Genomic DNA, 20618 nt, shown 5'->3' with positions numbered 1-20618 from the left:
TTTGATAATTTTGAATAAAAGTGAATATTTCCGTTTTTGTGTTTGTTTAGATATTCTGGACATGTTGTATTTATCGTATTCTTTACCAGAGACAAGTCAAAAATAAACAGAAGACAATAAAATTGTTAATTACAATTCGAATTTGCATTCAAATCGGATATTATTTCAATCATCTAATGTGACCTAACACCGATTTTACGTTGCGTTCATTTGAGCGTCTGGTCAAATGTCGACGCTCCCTTGGCGGCGCTGCCTTATTAAGTATCCCATAATGCACCTCGTTGCTGTCATGGCTGCTCACTGATGACACTTACAGCACATGGGCAGAAATCAAACACATCGGAGTGAACACACGAGCCCTTCGCATCTCACTTTCACACAGAGCAGGTCTTGAGCGACGTGACGCGTGTTTTATTTCTCTACTGAGAGTTGACGAGGATGATGATGCTGCAGCTAGAGGCGGCGGTTCTGGGCGGACTGAGTCCGGACTGGAAACAGAGCGGCTTCAGCACCGCAGGTAAGAGACAGCGGCAGAGCCCTGTGATAGAGATCTTGGTGATGTGGTTTTGAGGTGATGTTGATGATATTGGCTGATGTTGATGGTTTCGTCCAGCTTTGGATAATAACACGCGTTTGGATCTGCTCGGTTATTGTTGTGTATGTATTTCGTGCTAGTTGATCAGTGTTTGCTGGACGCAGCAGTTATTCTCACGTGGTTTAAATGTGCCGCATGTGTATTGAAATCTCCGCGCCGCACGGACGCACGGGACTGTGTCCAGACAGGCGTGAATTTCCGCTGACTGTGAACCGAGCGGCATTTGAACGCGTTCTGACAGCATAACTTCTGTGTTTGTGCATTGACTGATTGGAGGCTCAGTGTGGACAGCTTTAGCGCATCGGACACCTGGACACTTGAGGATAGATGCCTGTGTATTCTATTGATGTCGAGGTGAGCATGTGTATGAGAGAAAATGCGCTGTTATTTAGCTCACAGATTTAGAACAAAGCCGGGCAGCACCTGCCAACCGTGCATGTACTCCTGTGTGTCCGTGTTTTTTAGTAGGCGTTCACACAGGACGCGTAAAAAAACAACGAGGAGCGCAACACATTTAAGATTTTTTTTTTTTTAATTACTGGAGTTTATTTAACTTTTATACTTAAAATTATTGTCATGATAGAATGTTGATTAAATGATTGTTCCTTTCCCGAACCTGCTGATGCGGACGGAACGGAACACCTTACTAAATACACGGACAGTGTTTCTTGCTCTACTATTCAGAGTCACCGCAACACCACTACAGATTCTACAGCTCGAAACATATAGCAAGCATGTAGTCTGATACTCGAACGCATGACTTTAATGAGCCAGTAGTTTTATCGAATCTAAACCATGCAGTGTAGTTCGATTGCGAACGGATGAGTCCGAGTCGGTTCTAAATGACGAGTCTAGTCCGATTCGTCTTAAGAGTCGATTCTTTTAGTGAATTAAGCAAATGCATTGTAGTTCCTGTTCCGAACAAATGACTCTTTTAGCCGTTTCTTTTTAGTGAATCAAAATACAGCGTGGCCAATGTAGTCCGATTCCCAAACAAAAAATAATTAAGGGTCTATTCTTTTAGTGAATCAAGCAAATTGAGGGTGCGTCTCAATCAGCTTCCGAGCTCCTCAATCAGTATATTGTTTACAGGAATCCAGGCACTGGTAACAATACACATTGAGACTCTACTACGTACAACGTTTGTAGAACGGCTGATTTGTACTTCTGTTTTCACTTATACTTCTGTGTTGTTGTCTGCAACGACGTGCAGTTACACATGCAGACCACTAGTAGGCACTGCCTACGGGCATGTTGATGTAACCCACGGTATCAAGGCAAAAGCCGAAGAAGCAGATTGTTGTGTACGTTGTCGGAGAAGTAGGAGCAGTGATGGCGGCAGATAGACAGCAACTTCTGTTGCAGCTTGAGCTGTTAAATATCGAAGAACAGATAATTGATTTATTTATTAACTGTAGTTATGTCGCAAATAGAAATGCATTTGTGGAAATGCAGATATTTTTTTGACATGAGGGAGGGGTTCTAGCAGACCAATCACAGCGCTTGCGGTCCGCGTAGAATTGACGCGTTGTTACATTTTTGGAGAGGTGCATGTCAGGCTACACCTTAAGCCCGGAACACACCAAGCCGACGCCGACGAACTACTGGCGACGAAAGCAGACTGCGGGGTTGGCTCACATCGGCAGTGTCTGGGTCCAAGGTTGCCCTGACACACCAAACTGACGCTCGACACCCGACGGCCAAGTAGCACGTCCGTTCTGCGCCTGCGTAAGAAGAAATGCCTTTCTGTACCAGCAGGTGGCAGTAGCTGAACAGCCAATAAGAATGATCAGATGGCCCGACTGACCAACGAGCTCCGATGGCAATTCAACATGTCGAATCGGCTGAAAAAAAGCCAACGTGGACCAACTTCAGCCGACGGTGCGGAACACACTGAGAAAACTTAGTCGGTCGACGAAAAAAACTGCCCGACGGCCGACTGTTGGCTTGGTGTGTTCCGGGCTTTAGGCTACGCATGCTACACAGCCTATGACGTAGCTACGGTGTAGGTTGTTCGCCGCAGAAGTATAAATCGGCCTTTACTTGGTATGACTCTATCCCAAAAATGGCACCCTAAACACTTGCGGTCTTATTATGAGTCCGCGTGTTCGTGACGTAACGCCGCTTTGACTGCCGGGAAAAAGTTTGCTGTGGAGCTCGCACCAGTGCAGGCTCTACAAAAGTGCGCATCGAGGGCGCATATCGACCGCAAAGGGGGCGCTCGTGAGCATGCTTCTGAAACCTAAAATGACAAATGGGACACCCTATACTTAACGGACATGTGCACGCGGCAGCCATTGTAAGTCTGCAAGACCGAAAGTGCATATAAAGTGTACCATTTTGGAAAAGGCCTTGACTGCTGAACTGACTGACTTTGAACTGAATGTGGTGTAGTTAGGTTCCCGAACAAATGACTCTTTTAGACAATTCTTTTTAATGAATCAGCCAAAAAAGGGTGCTTCTCGAACAGAATGCTGCAAAAGATAGTGAGTGATTGGAGAACGCTAATGATTCACTTGATGCATCCTTCAAAATAAGCCAAATGAAGGACGTGAAACGAAGGCTGCCTTTTAAACGTTCCTTCAAATTGAAATGTCCTTCGACAGAGCTTGATGATATTGATGAGGTCTGCAGCCTTACTGGGACACAGCCTTCCAGTTGAGAAGCACCTGCAGTCTGATTGATGAAGAAAATCGGCATAAGAGCTGATTCTTTTGGTGAATCTAATACAGTGACTCAAATACAATTGACTCTTATGAGACGTTCTTTTTAGGCATCAAAATACAGCGCAGCCAATGTAGTCTAATTCCCAAATGATTGACTCTTATGAACCGGTTCTTTTAAGTGGACCACAACATACAACGTGACCATAAACATGAGCGTGACAAGTGTAGTCCGATTCCTGTACGAATGACTCGCGTGAACCAATAACGCCACAGAGTGCTTGTCGTGAATCAGTCGGAACGGTTACTGAATTTATCTGACTTGCTTACTGAACTGCAAGTATTTCGTCATGTCTGACTCCAAATGAACCAAGATCTGTTACTATGTCACTGACGGTCTTATGATGTTGTCGGTTACTAGTATTTAAAGTAGGCTACTGCTTTGATTATACAAGTCGTCTTTAAAACGCAACACTGATGGTGTGGATGTGATGCATTGGCCATAGTGTACTTAAAAATGAGTGCAGAGGGAACACAAGAACACGTCCTTGTGTGAACGCCCCCTATTAGTCTATATTATAGGATCTCATTACTGCTTTATTGCTTGCTTCTCATTTCATACATTATCTATCGCCCCCATCTCTCTGTCAGTTTAATGTGCTGTAGTTGTGTGACAAATAGCTGTGTATTATGTATATTGTAACTGTTCATTTAAATACATCCTACCTTGCATATTTCATTCCTCCCATGTGTCCCTTTCTCTCATGAACATCAACCTCAGGAGTAATTAATGTGTAACTCACAGGATGGTGTTTGAAATCTGTCGATCTGATCTTCAGTAAAGCTATTTCAGTCCGTCCTCATTCAGTCACATTTTTTCACGCCAGTTTCTCCTCAGAAGAGATCAACGACTGAGCGAAGTGGCTGATAGCAAAGTATTCTTCTAGAAATAGTGCAGCTTTTTTTCACTCGTATCAGAGGTGGCACCATTTTGTATCTGCAAAGTGCTCCAAGATCTAAACTCGATTCAAGGCACTTTATGCTATAATCAAATAAGATTCCTTTTAATTCAGTGTAGCTCTCTATATATGATGTCCTCATGGGTTTATTATAGCCGAGGAAAGAATTTGGCAAATTCGCAGCATCGTTCACCAGAAAAAAAGTGCTACAAAGTAACTGCAAGTTTGGTATAAATAAACAGTTTTTCTGAGTTGAGAGCTTTTTCAGGTTGGTTCTTTGTGTACAATGAACTATTTAATTTCACGGTTCACACATTTCATGCAGGAGTGTTGCTGCTGCTCTCCTTTCTGTTTATGGGTTTCCTTTTTTCCCCTCTATTATGCAAGTGAAGGAGCAAATGGCTGAAACTGAATTTGAGTTTTATCCTGAAGAGGTGATGGTTGGAAGTGAATTTCAGTCGTATTTGTGTACATGGACTTCTTTGAAAGTTGCATCACATCTTGATGTAATATGAGCCATGCATTTTTATAATTGTACTGTGAAAAATATCCTGTTAAATTTGCGGGGAAAAAAAATGGCAGCTGTGGTTGCCAGAAATTCACTGTATAGTTGTGTGTATATATAGGGCCCTATGAAATCCTTTTTATTTTTTCTAAAATTCTATTTTTTTCCAAGTTCCGTTTTTCCGTTTTAACTTTTTTGAGCTCCATTTTAATGGTTAGATTAAATTTTTATTGATCAAAAAGCATGTCTAATTTAATTGAAGTCATGTAACTTATGCGATTTAACAATTTTTTTTTTTTTTTTAAAGTTTAGCAAAAAATTACATGTTTAGGGCCCTATGAATTTTTTTCCCCTCACAAATTCTGTGTTGTGTATTTTCTGGTAATGAAGACACAAAACATAAATTTAATTAATCTTTTAATCATATGAAATTAAACTTTTTTTGTCAAACAATGTGGTGCACATTGAGTTTTACTGTTAAAATTAAAAAATGGAAGAAAAATTATGATTATTCCTTAAAGTTTTAATAATGTATTATTATTATTATTATTATTATTAGTATTATTAGTGTTAGTATTATTAGTGTTAGTATTATTAGTGTTAGTATTATTATTACATTGAGACACATCTAAATTCTACTGTACAACAGTAATATATTTGTCAAGTTAAACCGAACTTATTTTGACAGGTTGCCGAGAAGATCTTTGAGTTTTTGTGTATTTATGATATGGTGATAGTTTTTCTCAAATGAAACCGTAAAATGCTCATGAAGTGACTCTCAGAGATGAAGTTCATGCATTCAGAGGCTGAAAACACTGTGAGCGTCACACATGCTCAAGTGTGTGCATGGTAAATGAAACTGTACCATTCATTCACACAGAGACACAAAGAACATGCAGGAATCGTATTTAAATAGTCTTTTTGCGGCTTAATATTTACAGACACTAGTCTGTATTGCGATTTGATTTAAGTACTGACCTTTTTATTTATTCATCAAAAATTTGACATTCTGCGTTATACAGTAAATTCCATTTTTTTTATGACTGGATTCCGCGATTCCGTCCACGTTTTCTGCATCGCGGAAATCATAGGGCCCTGTATATACTATATGGCGTATATAGTATACTATATGGTGACAATATTTCATGTATTACGGGATGGCATATTGGTGCCTGTATATTTTACTTAACTTACAGATATAACAATATATTTCATGAAGTGATTGTTAATTTACCAAAGTAATTTAATACCAAAATCTTCTTTTTACCTTAAAATGTACTGAGAAAGTCAAATGATGAATCCGAGATAATTGCAAGTGGCTTGTCCATAAAACATGGCCAATACTGAAATATGTAGATTGTGCACACTGCACAGGGTCATACACAGACAAAACACCATCAGGGAAACCACATGACTCTAAAACAGGGGTGTCAAACTCATTTTAGGTTGAGGGCCAGATAGGAAAAAATTTAACCATGTGGGGGCGAATTACCTTTTTTAAACCTTAGTGCGCTGACAGTTACATTTAATATTAACCAAACAAACTACAAATTAATTTGCAAGAAAACTAGAAAAACACACTGCTCTTGTGAAAACAAATGCCGTTTTCAAGCAAAAAGACTTTATTACATTTTTATTTAATAATACTTTTATTTAATAAAAGTATTATTTTTATTTACTTTTATGTAATTACTTTTATTTATTTATTTATTTATTTATTTTATTTTTTTATTAGGGATGCACCGATTTCGATTTTTCATGGCCAAGTCCAGTTTTTTTTTTTTTTTTACAAGCAAACTTGCCGATTCTGTAGCATGAGCAGTTGTTTTTGATTTAAATTTGATTATATAATTTCAAGATGTACATCAAAAACAGCATGGTCTGACTATAGTTTTGTGAAATTATGCTACATAAGACACCTGCGTAAAACACAAATTGCAGATGGACTGAATGAAAATTCACTCTCTGTCAGTAGGTGGCGCTTATGGAACAACAGCGATATAGCGTTTCCTTGGTTAGCGCTGAAAACACAAATTTATGCGGGAATAAATAGGAAAAGAAAATGCCTTCGAAACGTTTCTGTCAGTTCTCTTCAGAGATACATTTATATAAACCTCAATATTTATATTTTTCTTCCTATATTTCACGAACAGTGAGCTCGTGCCTGGTACAGTATTTTCCTCTGCTGCCGCATCTTTGTTCTCCTCTTTGCGTCCGTATTCAGCGTTTGCCTGTTTTAATGTCCTGTTTACAGACTTCGTAATATTTCCACACAAATGACAGTCTAGGAAATGATTGCAAAGCTGTTTGCTTGCAAGTCTAGAATAGAGATTGGCCAAAATAAAACTAAAAACCATTGGGCTTTATGGCTGGTGGTGCCATACATCTCTATTTTTTTTATTTTTTAAGTTCAGTTCATTCCCGGGGTCAGACTGGACACCTTTGTGGGCTGTATTCGGCCCGCGGGCCATAAGTTTGACACCCCTGCTCTAAAGTAATGCAATAAACATTTTCTAAATGACTGCAAATGTAAAACAAATACTCTAATGTAATATACTAACAACAAAATTGAGAAGAAACTAAATTATTTATATAGAATATAATCATATGTTATGTCATGCTGGGAATTTTGACAGTGTTCACCCTAAGAAAAGTCTGTAAAAATACAGACGTACTGTATTTTGAATTATGCATTGTGAACACACCTAATGCTCATAGTTGAGATCTTTTTAAAGAGCTTGAATGAACAGAACAGAATGTTCTGCTCTCGTTTTTTTTTTTAAAATATGACAGAGGTGAGAATCGTGTTTCTTCTCTTTGAGGCACTGGCACTTCAGAAATTAGTGCTAAAAAGTGGCTTTTGGGAACAAACCATACACATATTGGTGTGTCTGAATGTCTATCTTCAGCTGCTCTCCCCTTATGTGTGTTCAGATGGAGGTTTGTTGCTGCAGCTGGTGTGTGAGGGAGATTTCGAGGCCGTGCTCTTCAGCTCTGCAGTGCAGGGGCTGCTGGGAGGTGCTCCTGAAGAGGGTGAAAGTATTGAGGCCTATCTGGAGAGACAGGTGCTGTCTTACCTGAGTGATGCCACTGAAGACCAGAGGAGTGACCGGTGAGGATTTAGGACATATGGCTTTCTTTCAGTTTTTAACTGTACTTGCAGAAACAACACAGAGCTTTTAACTGTGCTGTTCTGTACTACTGAACTCTATGAATTTCACCATAATGAGAAATATTCATTTACATTCTTTTTGTACTCGTAAGTGCTGCAGGCACATACATGTTCTGTGTTTAAAACGTGATATTTAAGTGAGTTAATTCATTTCATTAGCCTACTTAATTTCATTAAATGTAAATGAGGACAAATGTAATTAGTGGGACTGTTGTACTATTCATTTAAATTACACTGCTGCCTAAAGATGTCCTCAGTTCGATTCACTCATTGTGCCTGTTAAATTATAGGAGGTTATTTTTTTTCTTTCTTTCATTGCAGCAGATTTACTGTTAAATGGCACTATTTAAATGAGTTCTGTTGTACAGACTGAAATATATTATTTATTCCACTATTGAGATATTGTAAATACAGTGTTTCTGTGGAAGATTTATTGATGGGCAATTTGTAATAAATTTCTATATATAATATATATATATATATATATATATATATATATATATATATATATATATAATAAAAAAAATATGGGCTGTCAAAATTAATCTTGTGATTAATTTTTATTTTATTTTAATGGATTAAAATGATTTAATATTAATGCAGTACTTATTTATTTATTTATTTTTTTTGGGTCATCCTTTGGTTGCGCTACAGTATATGATCACGTTATCATTAATTCAAATGCTATTAACCCATTCTGTTTTGTCAGGTAGCCACATAAGCACAGTCTTAGTTAAAATTATTTAAAAAGTGTTAAATGAAGGTAAACAATTGTGAGAAAATGTGTCTGATGTGCATCAGATCTTAAAGTGACAGCAGCTTAATAAAACATGCTGCTGTCTGTCGTTAATGTTAATCAAAGAACAAAAAACAAAGAGTCCCTGTCCACACAAACATGGGGATTTTCAAAACTGCAGCTTTTTTTGTGGTTTGGCTGTTCATCCATACACAAACACAGTATCCGGTCACTGAAACTGAACTTTTTTTTTTTTTTCTTTTTTTTTTGAAACTCCAGTTGCAGTGTCGTCGTGTAGATGGTGAGATTTTGGTTTGTGATGTTGGATTTGGAACCGGTAATAACCTTTTTTCCAGGCTTCTGATTGGCCAACATGGCTTTACGGGTTTGTTTGGCATGCCCTTTATAGTGCTTCATAGTGTGTTTTTGCGTTTTCATGTCAACCCTTTTTTTTTTTTTTTTTTTTTTTTTTTTTTTTTTTTAAACAGAGGAAAAACACTATTTATAAAAATATACCCGTGTGCTTGTGGACTAAGCCTAAGTCACTCACTGCTCTTGACTGAATAACTTTTGTAGCTTTAATAAGGATTAATCTATATTAAATTTATTATTTATGCAGTGAAGACTGGTGTTTATTCAATTTCTGTATATTTACCTGTTAGATCTACCTGAAAATCTTAAAGCACAGTTTGCAAGGTTACATGGATCAAAAATGATCACTTTTTTGTGCATTTTAGCAGGATAGGTAAAAATCTGAACTGTTTCACCTGGGGCAGGAGAAAAAACCCTTAGCGTTGAGCCCTTATATATTAAAGGCACAGCTAAATCTGACATTTATCACTATGGGTTTATGTGAAAGATTAAGTTCATTTAAATTAAAAAGTTTTTTTTTCAAAGCCTATTAAATGTTAAAGTTGATAGATTTCAACTATACTGTAATGTTGAATGGTTATAATTAATGGCTAAAATTGAGAAGGAAAAAACATTTTAATAGAGACACGAGTATTAGTACAGTGATACTGGCCTTCATTCATAGTGCTTAGTAAAAAAGTCTTTGTTGTTTCTACTTTATTTTGGAGATTCAACGTGAAAGTTATGTTACAATATAAAAATATTTAAAAATTTTAATGATTTAGTTGTACTTACAGAAAATGATAAAAAAAAATTTCAATTGATTGACAACTCCAATTTTTTTTTTTTTTTTTTTTTAAATATTTTTCCCCATACAGTGAAATCAATGAGGTCCAGTGTTGTTGACTTGACTTTCACTGTATGCCTATAACACTGACATCTTTCAAAATATCTTTTTGTGTTTTGAATATACAGGTTTGAAATGACATGAGGTTTGGAATGTCATTTACACACTTAAAGCGAGAAACGCATAATTAGAATGCTCCCATTAGATTTAAGGCAGCTGACTACACTACTGCAAGTTAGTGTAGATGCATTGTGTACGATGCGCCCTGCTACGTAAGGAGTTTTAGCAGTTGATGGTGGCTTCAGCTGAGTGGAGCATTTTATTGTGTAGAGAATGAATAAAACCATACAGAAGGGTTCAAACACTGTCCCCCTCCTTTCAGCCATGAATTATTAATTTTCGATAAGCCCACTTTAACATCCTTTCTCTCCAGAGAAAGAATGAGTTGAGGAAGGGAAGGTTGCGCTGCGCTCCTCCGCCGTGCTTCTCTTCTTATCTCTCCTCTGCTCGATCACGCTCCCCCTCGCTTTATTTTTCTTTCTGTACAGCCTCTCTCATTGTGGCTTCTGTTAGAGAGGTAGAAAATGGTTGTAGATGAGCAGAATGTCTTGAATAATGAGTGATGCTTTCTGTTGAGAGAATAGATGCAGGTAGATTGATGTTTGTGTGCTGTTGAATGCCAGAGAGATGTTGTGTTCTTTGTTTGTCCTCATCCTCTCTTTCTGTTGTGTTGTGTGCATTCTCATTTATTTATCATGTAGTATTTTAAAATACACAATGAGATTGACTCAACATCCATTTTCTTTCTCTTCTGTGAGAATAGTGTGCTGTAGATCGCAGCTAAACATGAATGTGTGAATCTGGGTTGCATGCAAATGTGTCCTTTCTCAATGGCATCTGGGGACTGACTCCACCATACAGTAGAATTACTATCTCAGGTCTTTGATTTCAGCAGGTGGCACATTGCTGGCACCTGATTCATCCATTCAGGTCTGTACATTTGCATCAGTCATGCGGTCCGATACCACAAATGTGTTGAGACGTTATCAAAAATAAACTACATTAACCTGATTGATGTTGTGGTGGTAGTCAACCTATGTATTTCAGCTCAAGAAATAGCCGTTAACGTGCGTTTTTCTAAACCTGATCTCTTGTCTGTTGCAGAGAAACTGCTCTGTTGGCATTGGCAGTGGGATGTCTGAACCTTTTCGCCCAGAGTAATTGGACCGGGCCGCCAGTTGAGCTCCACATCTCGGATTTTCTGCCTGAGGCCTTGCTCCAGAACTTCTCACAGGTGCAGTACCATGATGCACCTGTGATCACATGCACAACCAGTTTTATTGACTAATTATTGTTCGAACACATGGTCAACCAATATAATAAATAATAAATTGAGATATAGGTACATCTATAGATATTAAAATGAAAAAAAAAAAACATATGACGATCACATTATTTATATATTTTTCCATAGGGGTTTTGATAGTTGAAGTGGATCATTTTGTGTAGTGTACATTCTTTGTCTTAACCCTTGGGGTTATGTGGTGTTTTGTTAGTATCAGCACATTTTTAATGACTAAAAAACCTGACTAAATGCTCATGTGAAATTATGCGTCATGTGGGATGTATGTGTGTGAGATGGATGTAATGGAAGGAGATGGCAACACTGGGCAGGTCAGTGCTCTGGATAATGAGTGTGTAGAGGGCTGCAGGGTTGCCAGTGAAACCTCTTAGGGCTCCTAATTATACAGAGGTGAAGAGATTCTTCTCCCTAATGCCCTACGGAGGTCTTGTAGATCCCTGGAGAGGCACCGTGTGTGTGTAACACTTTCTGCTGTCTCGCACCTTTCTAAAGCTGCTGATTTATCAGCCTTGTCCTGGAGAGCACAGGCCCTCTAAATTAGACTGAGAGTAGCGCACATGGAGAGAGATGGGTGGACTGAAGGTGCTTGCATGAGTAGGGCCTGAATATAAAACTAATGAAATAATGAAACAAAAATAGGGCCTAAAACTCTTTAAATGAAGTCCTTTTGTTCTATTAATTTTTTTATTTGAAGTGATGAATTTGATTTATATGACATTTTGAAATAAGAAACCTGCATAATTGGTAACAGGGTTGTAAAATGAAAATAACTGTCACTTAGTGGAGACTGCATAGTTTGAGACTGACTAATTTTGTAGTTTTTGATAAATGTATTCACTATGAATTGTCTTGGTTCCCATTTAAATGTGCATCAAACTATAAACCTGCATTTAGTCTCAAACTAGGCTTCTTTTTTTATTATACAACAGTTGAGGCGTTTAGAAGAATTTACTGTTAAAATTCATAATACTTTTAAATAGTAAATTAATAAATTAATTTAACAAAATGCCATGGTTGTTACAGTTTTCATTATTGTAGTAAAACCATGATAAATTAATATTAGATGTCCCTAATTGTGAGTTAATTTTCTATAATCTTGTAATATTTCTCTCTCTCTCACTCACACTCACACTCACACACACACACACACACACACACACACACACACACACACACACACACACACACACACACACACACACACACACACACACACACACACACACACACACACACGCGCTCTCTTTCGCACTCTCACTCTCACTCTCACTCGCGCGCGCACACACACACACACACAGCCTGCGGCCCTGAACACGGCTGTGTTGTCCAGTCTTCAGCTGGATGGAGAGTCTGTCTACAGTCTAGTGTCCAATCCCCTCCTGCTGCTGCTGACCAGAGTCATATTCGTCAACTGTGGCGCCAAACTGGAGACCCTTCAGGTGAGATACACAATAACTTTTACACCACTGCAGTAGAATTCACCATTGTTGGGAATGCAAGATGACACACTAATACAGTGCAACAGCAAGACAGTGTAACTTGACAATTTCTTTGCAGGAATCTAATGTTAGTGACAAGGGGTGTGCTGCGGTTTGAGTTCACTTGAACAGTTACTCAATACGGCAATTTGTGTGTCTGTAATAAGGAGCCATCTCTTTTAATTTTACTTTCATTTGTTTGTGGTCATTACTCCATGCTCATTTGTGCATTACTAAGAGAGACGATGAAGAATGAGACTGTTAAAAATAAGAGTTAAATTATGACCGTGGTTTCTTTTTTGTGTGTGTGTGTGTCAAGGCCTCACCCATCAATTACGCAGCAGTGGATCATTAGGATGGATCTGTGTCTGCTTTTGTTTGTTACTTTGTCCTATACTGATCCATGTTTATGTTACATGATCCTCCAACTGCTGTATTTGTTTGTATCATAGTTCATAAACTATCTGGCTCATGCAAACACATACAATAAAGGTTCAGTGTGTAATTTCTTCAGGTGGAATTGAAAAAATTTCCTAAACGACTTCCATTTACCATTATTTGAGCAAATAGGTAGCCCCTTCTCAAAAACAACCTATTGGTTGAATCAGATGTTGCAATACCATTTTTCAGCATCACTATTCCAGTCTTCAGTGTCACATGATCCTTCAGAAATCATTCTAATATTTTAGATGTTTCTTGTTATTAGTAATGTTGAAAACAATTGTGCTGCTTAAAGTGTTAGTTCACCCAAAAAGACTAAGACTTTTGTTCATCTTCAGAACACAAATTAATATATTTTTGATGAAATCCGAGGGTTTCTGAAACACACCTGGTGAGGTCTAGAAAGGTATTAAAGACATCGTTAAAATAATCCATGTGACTACAGTGGTTCCACCTTAATGTTATGAAGTTACGAGCATATTTTTGTGTGCAAAAAAAAAAAAAAAAAATTCTATTCAGCAATAGTCTCCTACACTGTTGAGGTAGTGAACGTAGTGCAGCGCTTCCGTGTTTACGTCCGAACGCCGGCTAAGAAAAATGAATTGTGCTAATTGTAAAGTTATATGGCCCACTTCCACAGGAGCAATCCGTCGATAATGCCAGTGATTGATTTCATTATTGTAGAGTCATTGAATGATTTCTCAGAAACACTGAATGTCATCACCAGTATTGGTGCTGTAGTTCTTGACCGAAGAGTCTGCGTTTCCGGTTGTCAGTCAGAATGGAATTATTCATGTGTGCACAAACGCACACAATTTGTGTGTTTAATTCTCATTCATTCACACACAGGATAAAGTCATGAATCTCACTGTTCTCTCTTTCTCAAAGCAGTAAAGTACAGCCTCAAAATCTTGCAGTTCTTGTAATTTATTAAATTTGTAAATATTAAACAAAGCTTATTTTCCCAGCAGGGTCTACAGTCTTTTACAGTATTATAACTGTCTGTGATGAAGCCATTATGCATGCTGTACTGTCTTTTTTTTTTTTTTTTTTTTTTCTTCTTCTTTCTGTGAATATTTATGTGCTAAGACGGGCGTAACTAATGCATTTATATATTTATTATATCCCTGTCTCGTGCAACTGTATGCACAGGGATAAAAATGTTTCTGCTGCGATTAGTTGAGAGTATGTCAGACGCCCCCCGCATTGCCTCACGTTCCAGAGCGTTGTTTCATTAGTGCGAAAACACAAACTCTGATTCTGGTCATTTATAGGGCAGATACACCAGCATACAGATTTAATGTTTGTGTTGTGTGCAAATATGTAACTAAATGTTTCATTCTGAATGTTACAGCTCTCTGTGTTTGTTTGCGCACTCAGTATGAAGCCAGGTTCTTCTATTTATTTTTTTTTTTTTTTTTTTTTTTGAGACATTGCAGATAACACATACTTTACAATGTGAATCCATTCGTCCTTGACTGTAACTGTGAGTGAAAGTGGACCACATTTACTCCCCTATCATAACAAATAAATGTTGCTTGTCTAAAACTGATGAACGAAAAAGTCTCCTCCTTCTTTCAGAATAAATAGGTTTAGAGAGAACGAATCTTCAAACAAACCATTTTCAGAATCTTTGAGAAATGAGTTGATGTGCAGTGTATTTTATGAGAAAATTAGTGGGGGTTTTTTCGACTTTGGATACATGTAAAACTGTTGTTAGAGACCTCGAAAACAAACCTGGGAACCTTTAAAATAGCATAATAGGGGGACTTTAAGCAGCACAACTGTTTTCAGCTTTGATAATAAGAAATGGTTCTTGAACGCGAAATTAGCACATTACAGTAGAATGATTTCTGAAGGATCATGTGACACTGAAGACTAGAGTAATGGCTGCTGAAAATTCAGCTTTGCCATCACGAGTGTAAAAAAAACAAAAAAAAAAACTCTTTTTAAAATGTATTAAAATAGAAAATGTTTTTTTAAATTGTAATGCTTCACAATATTACTGTTTTACTGTATATTTTTGATCAAATAAATGCAGCCTTGGTGAGCATACAAGACTTGTTTTAAAAACATAAAATCTTACTGACCATAAACTTTTAAAAGCTAGTATAAATGTAACTTGTCGTCTTGTCTCTCTCTGTTTGCATGTGTGTAAATAGCTGCTTCCCTGGTGGACCCTGCGATATGTCACTCTACATCAGCAGATACTAGAGGAGAGATCCCCATTGCTCTTCAACTTGATGCTCAGCTGCATCGAGAAAGGCAAGAAAACACGCACACACCGTTGTGTAGTCCTTTTACCTGTTACGATAACTACATTTGGATTTACTGAAGTAAAGTAGAATTCAGCAGGTCAAAATTTCCATTTCTACCAAAGAGTTGATATCTTTTTTTATTTTTATTTTTTTAAGAGATAATGTAACATTTAAGACAGACCAAATATTGAAAACTCAAAAAGAGCTCAAATTTATTTTATAGAAGGCATAAGGTACTGATTTAAATATCCAAAAATTGTTGTGAAGACCTACAGAGCAGTAATACAAAGAAATATTTTAAACGTCTTGGGCTGAAATTGACAAAAACAGTCTGTATATATACTGTTGAAGCTGAAGTAATTGCGAAAAGCATTTAAGGGAATAAAAAATCAGGGATTTTGATACACCTTTTAATATAAACTTCACCTTGCAAACACTGACAAGTTCTTTGTCTGGCATGAATTAATTATATATTTATTCCTTTTTTTAAAACTTGTTTACCCTTGTGGCAGCAGTGTTAGATTTTTATTTTTTTATTTATTTTTTTTATTAAAGATGTTTCTTCTTTTTGGGCCTGATATGTCTTAGAATATAATGTTTAAACCTACTTCAGTTTAGGGTGTGGGCTTTTTTTTATTGGAAACAAATCCTTGGGGAAACTGGAATCGGAAGTGTTTAAAAGGATTTCAGATCCCAGTGCTGCTTCAGATTTCTTAACAGCTCAGATCCTGACGTCACTTCAGCTGCTGAAGGCACTTGTCAGCGACGTGAGACGCTCTTTAGTGGAGAGATGACACAGCTGTCAGCTCTTATTAAGTGGGTCATCTTTAGAGAAGCTGATGTCAACTAGGGGGCGGCGTGGAGATTCAGGCTGTGTGTGTTTTGGAGTAGTGTGTGTGTTTATATCTCTGTGGTGACAGTGACGGCGTCAGTATGAGCTGATGATGTCAGCACTTCATGTTTGTGTGTGAAATAGACACTGTGAAACCTCAAAGTTACTCCACCTTTGGCATGTCGCTAAGTTTGTGATCGGAGTGTTTTTGTGGGCAGTGTTGGGTTGGGTTTTGCTTTCTGCAGAGTAAACGTCTTCACAATGATGTGAAATGTGAAAAGTGAACATGCATTATGGGACCCTCCCAACGGTCCCCATGAAAACCACTTAAAAAATGATCACTGTAGAGATGTATTACTTGATCCTATAACCTAAACCTAATACAAAACGCATAACAGAAACAATTTATTGTGCCAATTTTGGGATATTTCAGTGTGCCATTGAAAATCCTATTAAGTTTGTGTTTCCCTTTGGGCTCATTCATTGCTTCTGTTCAGTTGATCGTTTAAGAAGGATTTGGATTTTTAGGTATAGGATTTCACACTCCTCAGGATTATGTCACCTCTGACATAACACAACATGACACCCTTGTGTGAGACGAACCTCATTTGAACCTCTCTCACAGTCAGAAAATCTCTCTATATGAATGTGTCAAGAGATTAAAGTTTTTAATCTAATTACATGATATGGTGATTAATTAATATAAAAAATTTGGCTGAGAAATAACTCCCAAAAGATTATTTAAAGACATTATTATGTTAAGCATCAAATGACATTACAAAAAGTAGCTTCGGCAAGAAATATTTAATTTGATTCAACAGAATTTATTACACTTAAACTTTGGACCATGAGGTTGAGCAAATGACTGAATTTTCATTTTTGGGTGATCTATATCTTTAATGTTTTTTTTATTTTATTTTTATTACTATGGAAATATGAAATATTTTTTTAATGAAATTATAATCTAAATAAGAAACTAAAACTGCCAGTAGGTAGTGGTAAATGTCTTAATGATTGATTGATTTGATTTGTTCACTCGATTCATTCAAAAGGCTGATTCATTCAGGAGTGAAGTAAATGATTCGAAGCGGCGCTGCACAGACCGATCGGTATATGACAGTAGCCTACCGCGAGAGCAATTAGAGAGCGGATGGCTCTGTATGCTTTGCAACAAGCCAATTCGTTCAAAATGCGGATTCTGAAAGTTAATGCCGTTGTGAGTCTTTATATTTGTTTATACTTTTATACTTTGTCTTTTTATATTTTCGTCTGCAAAATTAAGCAAAACAGACAATATTGTCTAAAATAACAATATTAACTTCTTATTTATTGAACTGTTGTATAAAATCAGTATCACGGCACTCATGTGATTTTTGCACTCGTTGCTTGTGTGATATAGCTTAACTATATCATATGATGTAAATTTAAATGAGACGACAACTCAAACGGGCATTTTTGCCCCTTATCTTGAATTTAAGGGTAATTCTAACGACATTCCATAGGCTCCATCGCGCAGTTGGGTTGTTGCCCTGCATCATATTCGTCATCAATCAACTGTATGAAATGTCAGATGACCTACGTAGGTCTATAGAGGGGCAAGTGTGTTAAATGCATTAATAATTTTGACGCGTTATTTTTCACTGTAATTAATTAATCTAATTGACGCATTAAATCGACAGCCCTCGTATTTACACTACTATTCAAAATGTTTATTGTAGTTTATATTTATGCATTTAAGAATGAAGATACTATGAACTACAAATGTATCAAACATTTTGATGAAATTTTAAAAGGTCTCAAACATGAGGCAGCGATTTCCATTTAATACTTTGTGTGAACTGAAGCATTCATTGTAGACGTCCTTGGTTTCTGAGGGGAATAATGGGAGTCAAAGATTGCATTGCTTTAGCGGCAGGATATAGACCCGTTCCTCTGAAGAGTTTTGGATGTTAATGTGGATTCACCAGGGAATCGTGGACTAAATGATGAGCTCTGCAGCAAAGCAGCATCTTAATTGGGTTCCTGTGCCTTCGGAATGAGTTTCCTGTGCTGCCTTTTAATCAGACACGCATCAGCTATGCCCCAATATAGATAATCAGCGTAGATGTTAAGATGCAATATTTACAAGAGGATACAGGCGGTAATTCTGTCTTGTGTTGGTGACTGGATCTGCTTCAAAAGACCTCAACATCATGCCAGTCTCTAGTGGTACACTAGCCTTTATTTGCAGAATGATGTTATATTTGTGAAGCTCTCAAAGCTGAAATAACACCTCACTGAGGTGTGTTGTCAGTTTCAGTATTGACTGCCAAAAGCATTCAATGTCCTTCACAGAGAATTGTGTGGAATATAGGGGATTGCCAGGGATTCGCTTCAGCTGACTCGTTGACTGCTTGGCTTCAGAGGCATTTCAGAGCATTATAACATGCAGTTGAATATCGGGGCATCCCAAGTTTAGTAATGTAGGACTAACACTTTTAAAACTAGTCCATTTCCATGACTTGGTTCATTCTTTATTTTGAAGTATGAGAACCTATATTTTAGTGGAAAATTGAAATCTCATGTCTGCCAAATTGAACCATGTATTGATTCGCTACATTTTGTTGCCTGAACGCAAGGTTTTAATGTGACCATTTCAAACTGTTCCTCACACAGCTTTTATATGACTTTAGGAGGCAAATTGAATGGACAATTTTATTGTCTTTTTGTCCTTTTCAAGACAGACTAGTTTTGACCGTAACAATCACCACAAATCAGCTTTTTTTGTGTTCCATAGAAGACAATGGCATGAGGGCGAGTAGATAATTTAAAATTTGGGGTGAATTATTCAATCAGTATTACCCCTCCACAGAAGGGGAAAACTTTTTGCAATGATTTGATCCATTATTCAACACTTTCATGTAGCAAAATCTGACAAAACTATTGATTAGCATTCATGAAAATTTGTTTTTCTTTCTAGTCCCGAAGGGGGGATTGGAGGGGAAAAAAACCCTGGGAATGATTTCTTTGTTGAACCCATCAGTTAAAATTCCTGGGCAAATGTAGTTTTGTGTTTTTAAAGAGCAACTCGCCAAAGCTGAATGCCTAGAACTCCTGCAGAGTTGTAAAATTAGCATTGACTTACTGCTAGTTGTTCATGGATTACTAACGCTGTGAAGCAGATCGTTTCGAACGGCAGGAACAAACAATATCTAATATTACTTTCACAAATAACAGCAGTCTCATAAACGAGATGAATTCCTCTCAAACTGCTCAGATGTAATCTGTAATGCTGTGCCTTGCTCTTGATGAGTGTTCAGAGTCTTTGTCCACACATGATGCTTTCTACCATTGACTTATGTTTAGACTGCAAACAAAAGTGGGCCAAATCCGTGGACCAGTATTTTTTTCATAACAATGTGAACCGCTCAAGCTACATGAAATCTGATCTTTTCAATTCTTATTTGGACCACCTCCATATACAGTATGGTTCTAAATCCGATACAGGTCTGATGTTTTGCAGTGCGACCTTAGTCTGAACAGTCATATCAGAATGTATGTGACTTTTACTCTTACTTCATTCGTCACAGTTCTGCTCTGACGGGAGTCACTCCACGCTCCATTTATTTATTTTATTTGTAAATAACAGCCTAAATTAAATCTATTCATCATATAAATCAATCAAATCTCTTCAAAAGACTTGGATAAAGTTTTTCGAAGTCATTATGACCTTTTTGGATCTTCGTTACCTGGACTTTAAGTGGAGCAACAGAAACCTTGGAGGATTCATTAAAAAAAACCTTAATTTGTGTTTTGACGATTAACCAAAGTCTTAAGCCTCGTTCACACCGCCAGCGACATGCAGCGACAAAGCGACATGATCCCATTCATTTCAATGGAGCGCTGGCGACTTCCGATGACGAGCCACAGTGACCACGTTTGCGACAGAATGTAGGCGTCAAGCGTCAGGAGATGCGACAAAAGTTCAGAAATTTCAACTATGCAAATGAGAAGCGAATTTCGCAAATGACAACTAATAGGAGTGAAGGCTCTCTGGACCTCACGTCACCGTCTTGAATGCAGGCAAGACAGGAATGCGGAGCGATTTCACTGTTTTATGTGATTTGACTGTAACTACATACATGGACTGATGGACATTAATACAATGATGTGTGGAAAAGAAGCGGTCGGCAGTCTTGTGAGTTTGATTCATACATTGATAGTTTTTGTTGTTAATTATATGATGCTGCGAGCAGTTTAGCAATGCTGCAGTTCATATTACAGTTTCCCCTGCATTGTGTTGATTATTAAGGACAAAAAAATTAATTATTTGTCAAATTCGACTGACGTTTTAGTTTTTTTTTTTTTTTTTTTTTTTTTTTTTTTTGACAGTGAGTGAGTTTAATTTGTTGATAGATTGATCGTTAATCTAGTCAATG

The 20618-nt window shown here is 37.3% G+C and overlaps 1 protein-coding gene across 1 annotated transcript in view; it reads left to right on the top strand.

Annotated features, from left to right (window-relative positions):
* The first annotated feature begins 260 nt into the window (after positions 1-260).
* ttc27 (tetratricopeptide repeat domain 27) overlaps positions 261-20618 on the top strand; it is a 103758-nt gene continuing 83400 nt past the window's right edge. The window contains exons 1-5 of the mRNA XM_051867257.1: positions 261-517; positions 7657-7834; positions 10993-11122; positions 12490-12630; positions 15273-15375. Coding sequence (XP_051723217.1) covers positions 439-517; positions 7657-7834; positions 10993-11122; positions 12490-12630; positions 15273-15375 — 631 coding nt within the window. The 5' untranslated portion in view covers positions 261-438. The remainder of the gene's footprint in view (positions 518-7656; positions 7835-10992; positions 11123-12489; positions 12631-15272; positions 15376-20618) is intronic.

The sequence above is a fragment of the Ctenopharyngodon idella genome, chromosome 17 (assembly GCF_019924925.1).
Source record: "Ctenopharyngodon idella isolate HZGC_01 chromosome 17, HZGC01, whole genome shotgun sequence".
NCBI lineage: Eukaryota > Metazoa > Chordata > Actinopteri > Cypriniformes > Xenocyprididae > Ctenopharyngodon > Ctenopharyngodon idella.
Note: the sequence above shows the minus strand (reverse complement) of the source record. Positions and strands in the feature narration are given on the sequence as shown.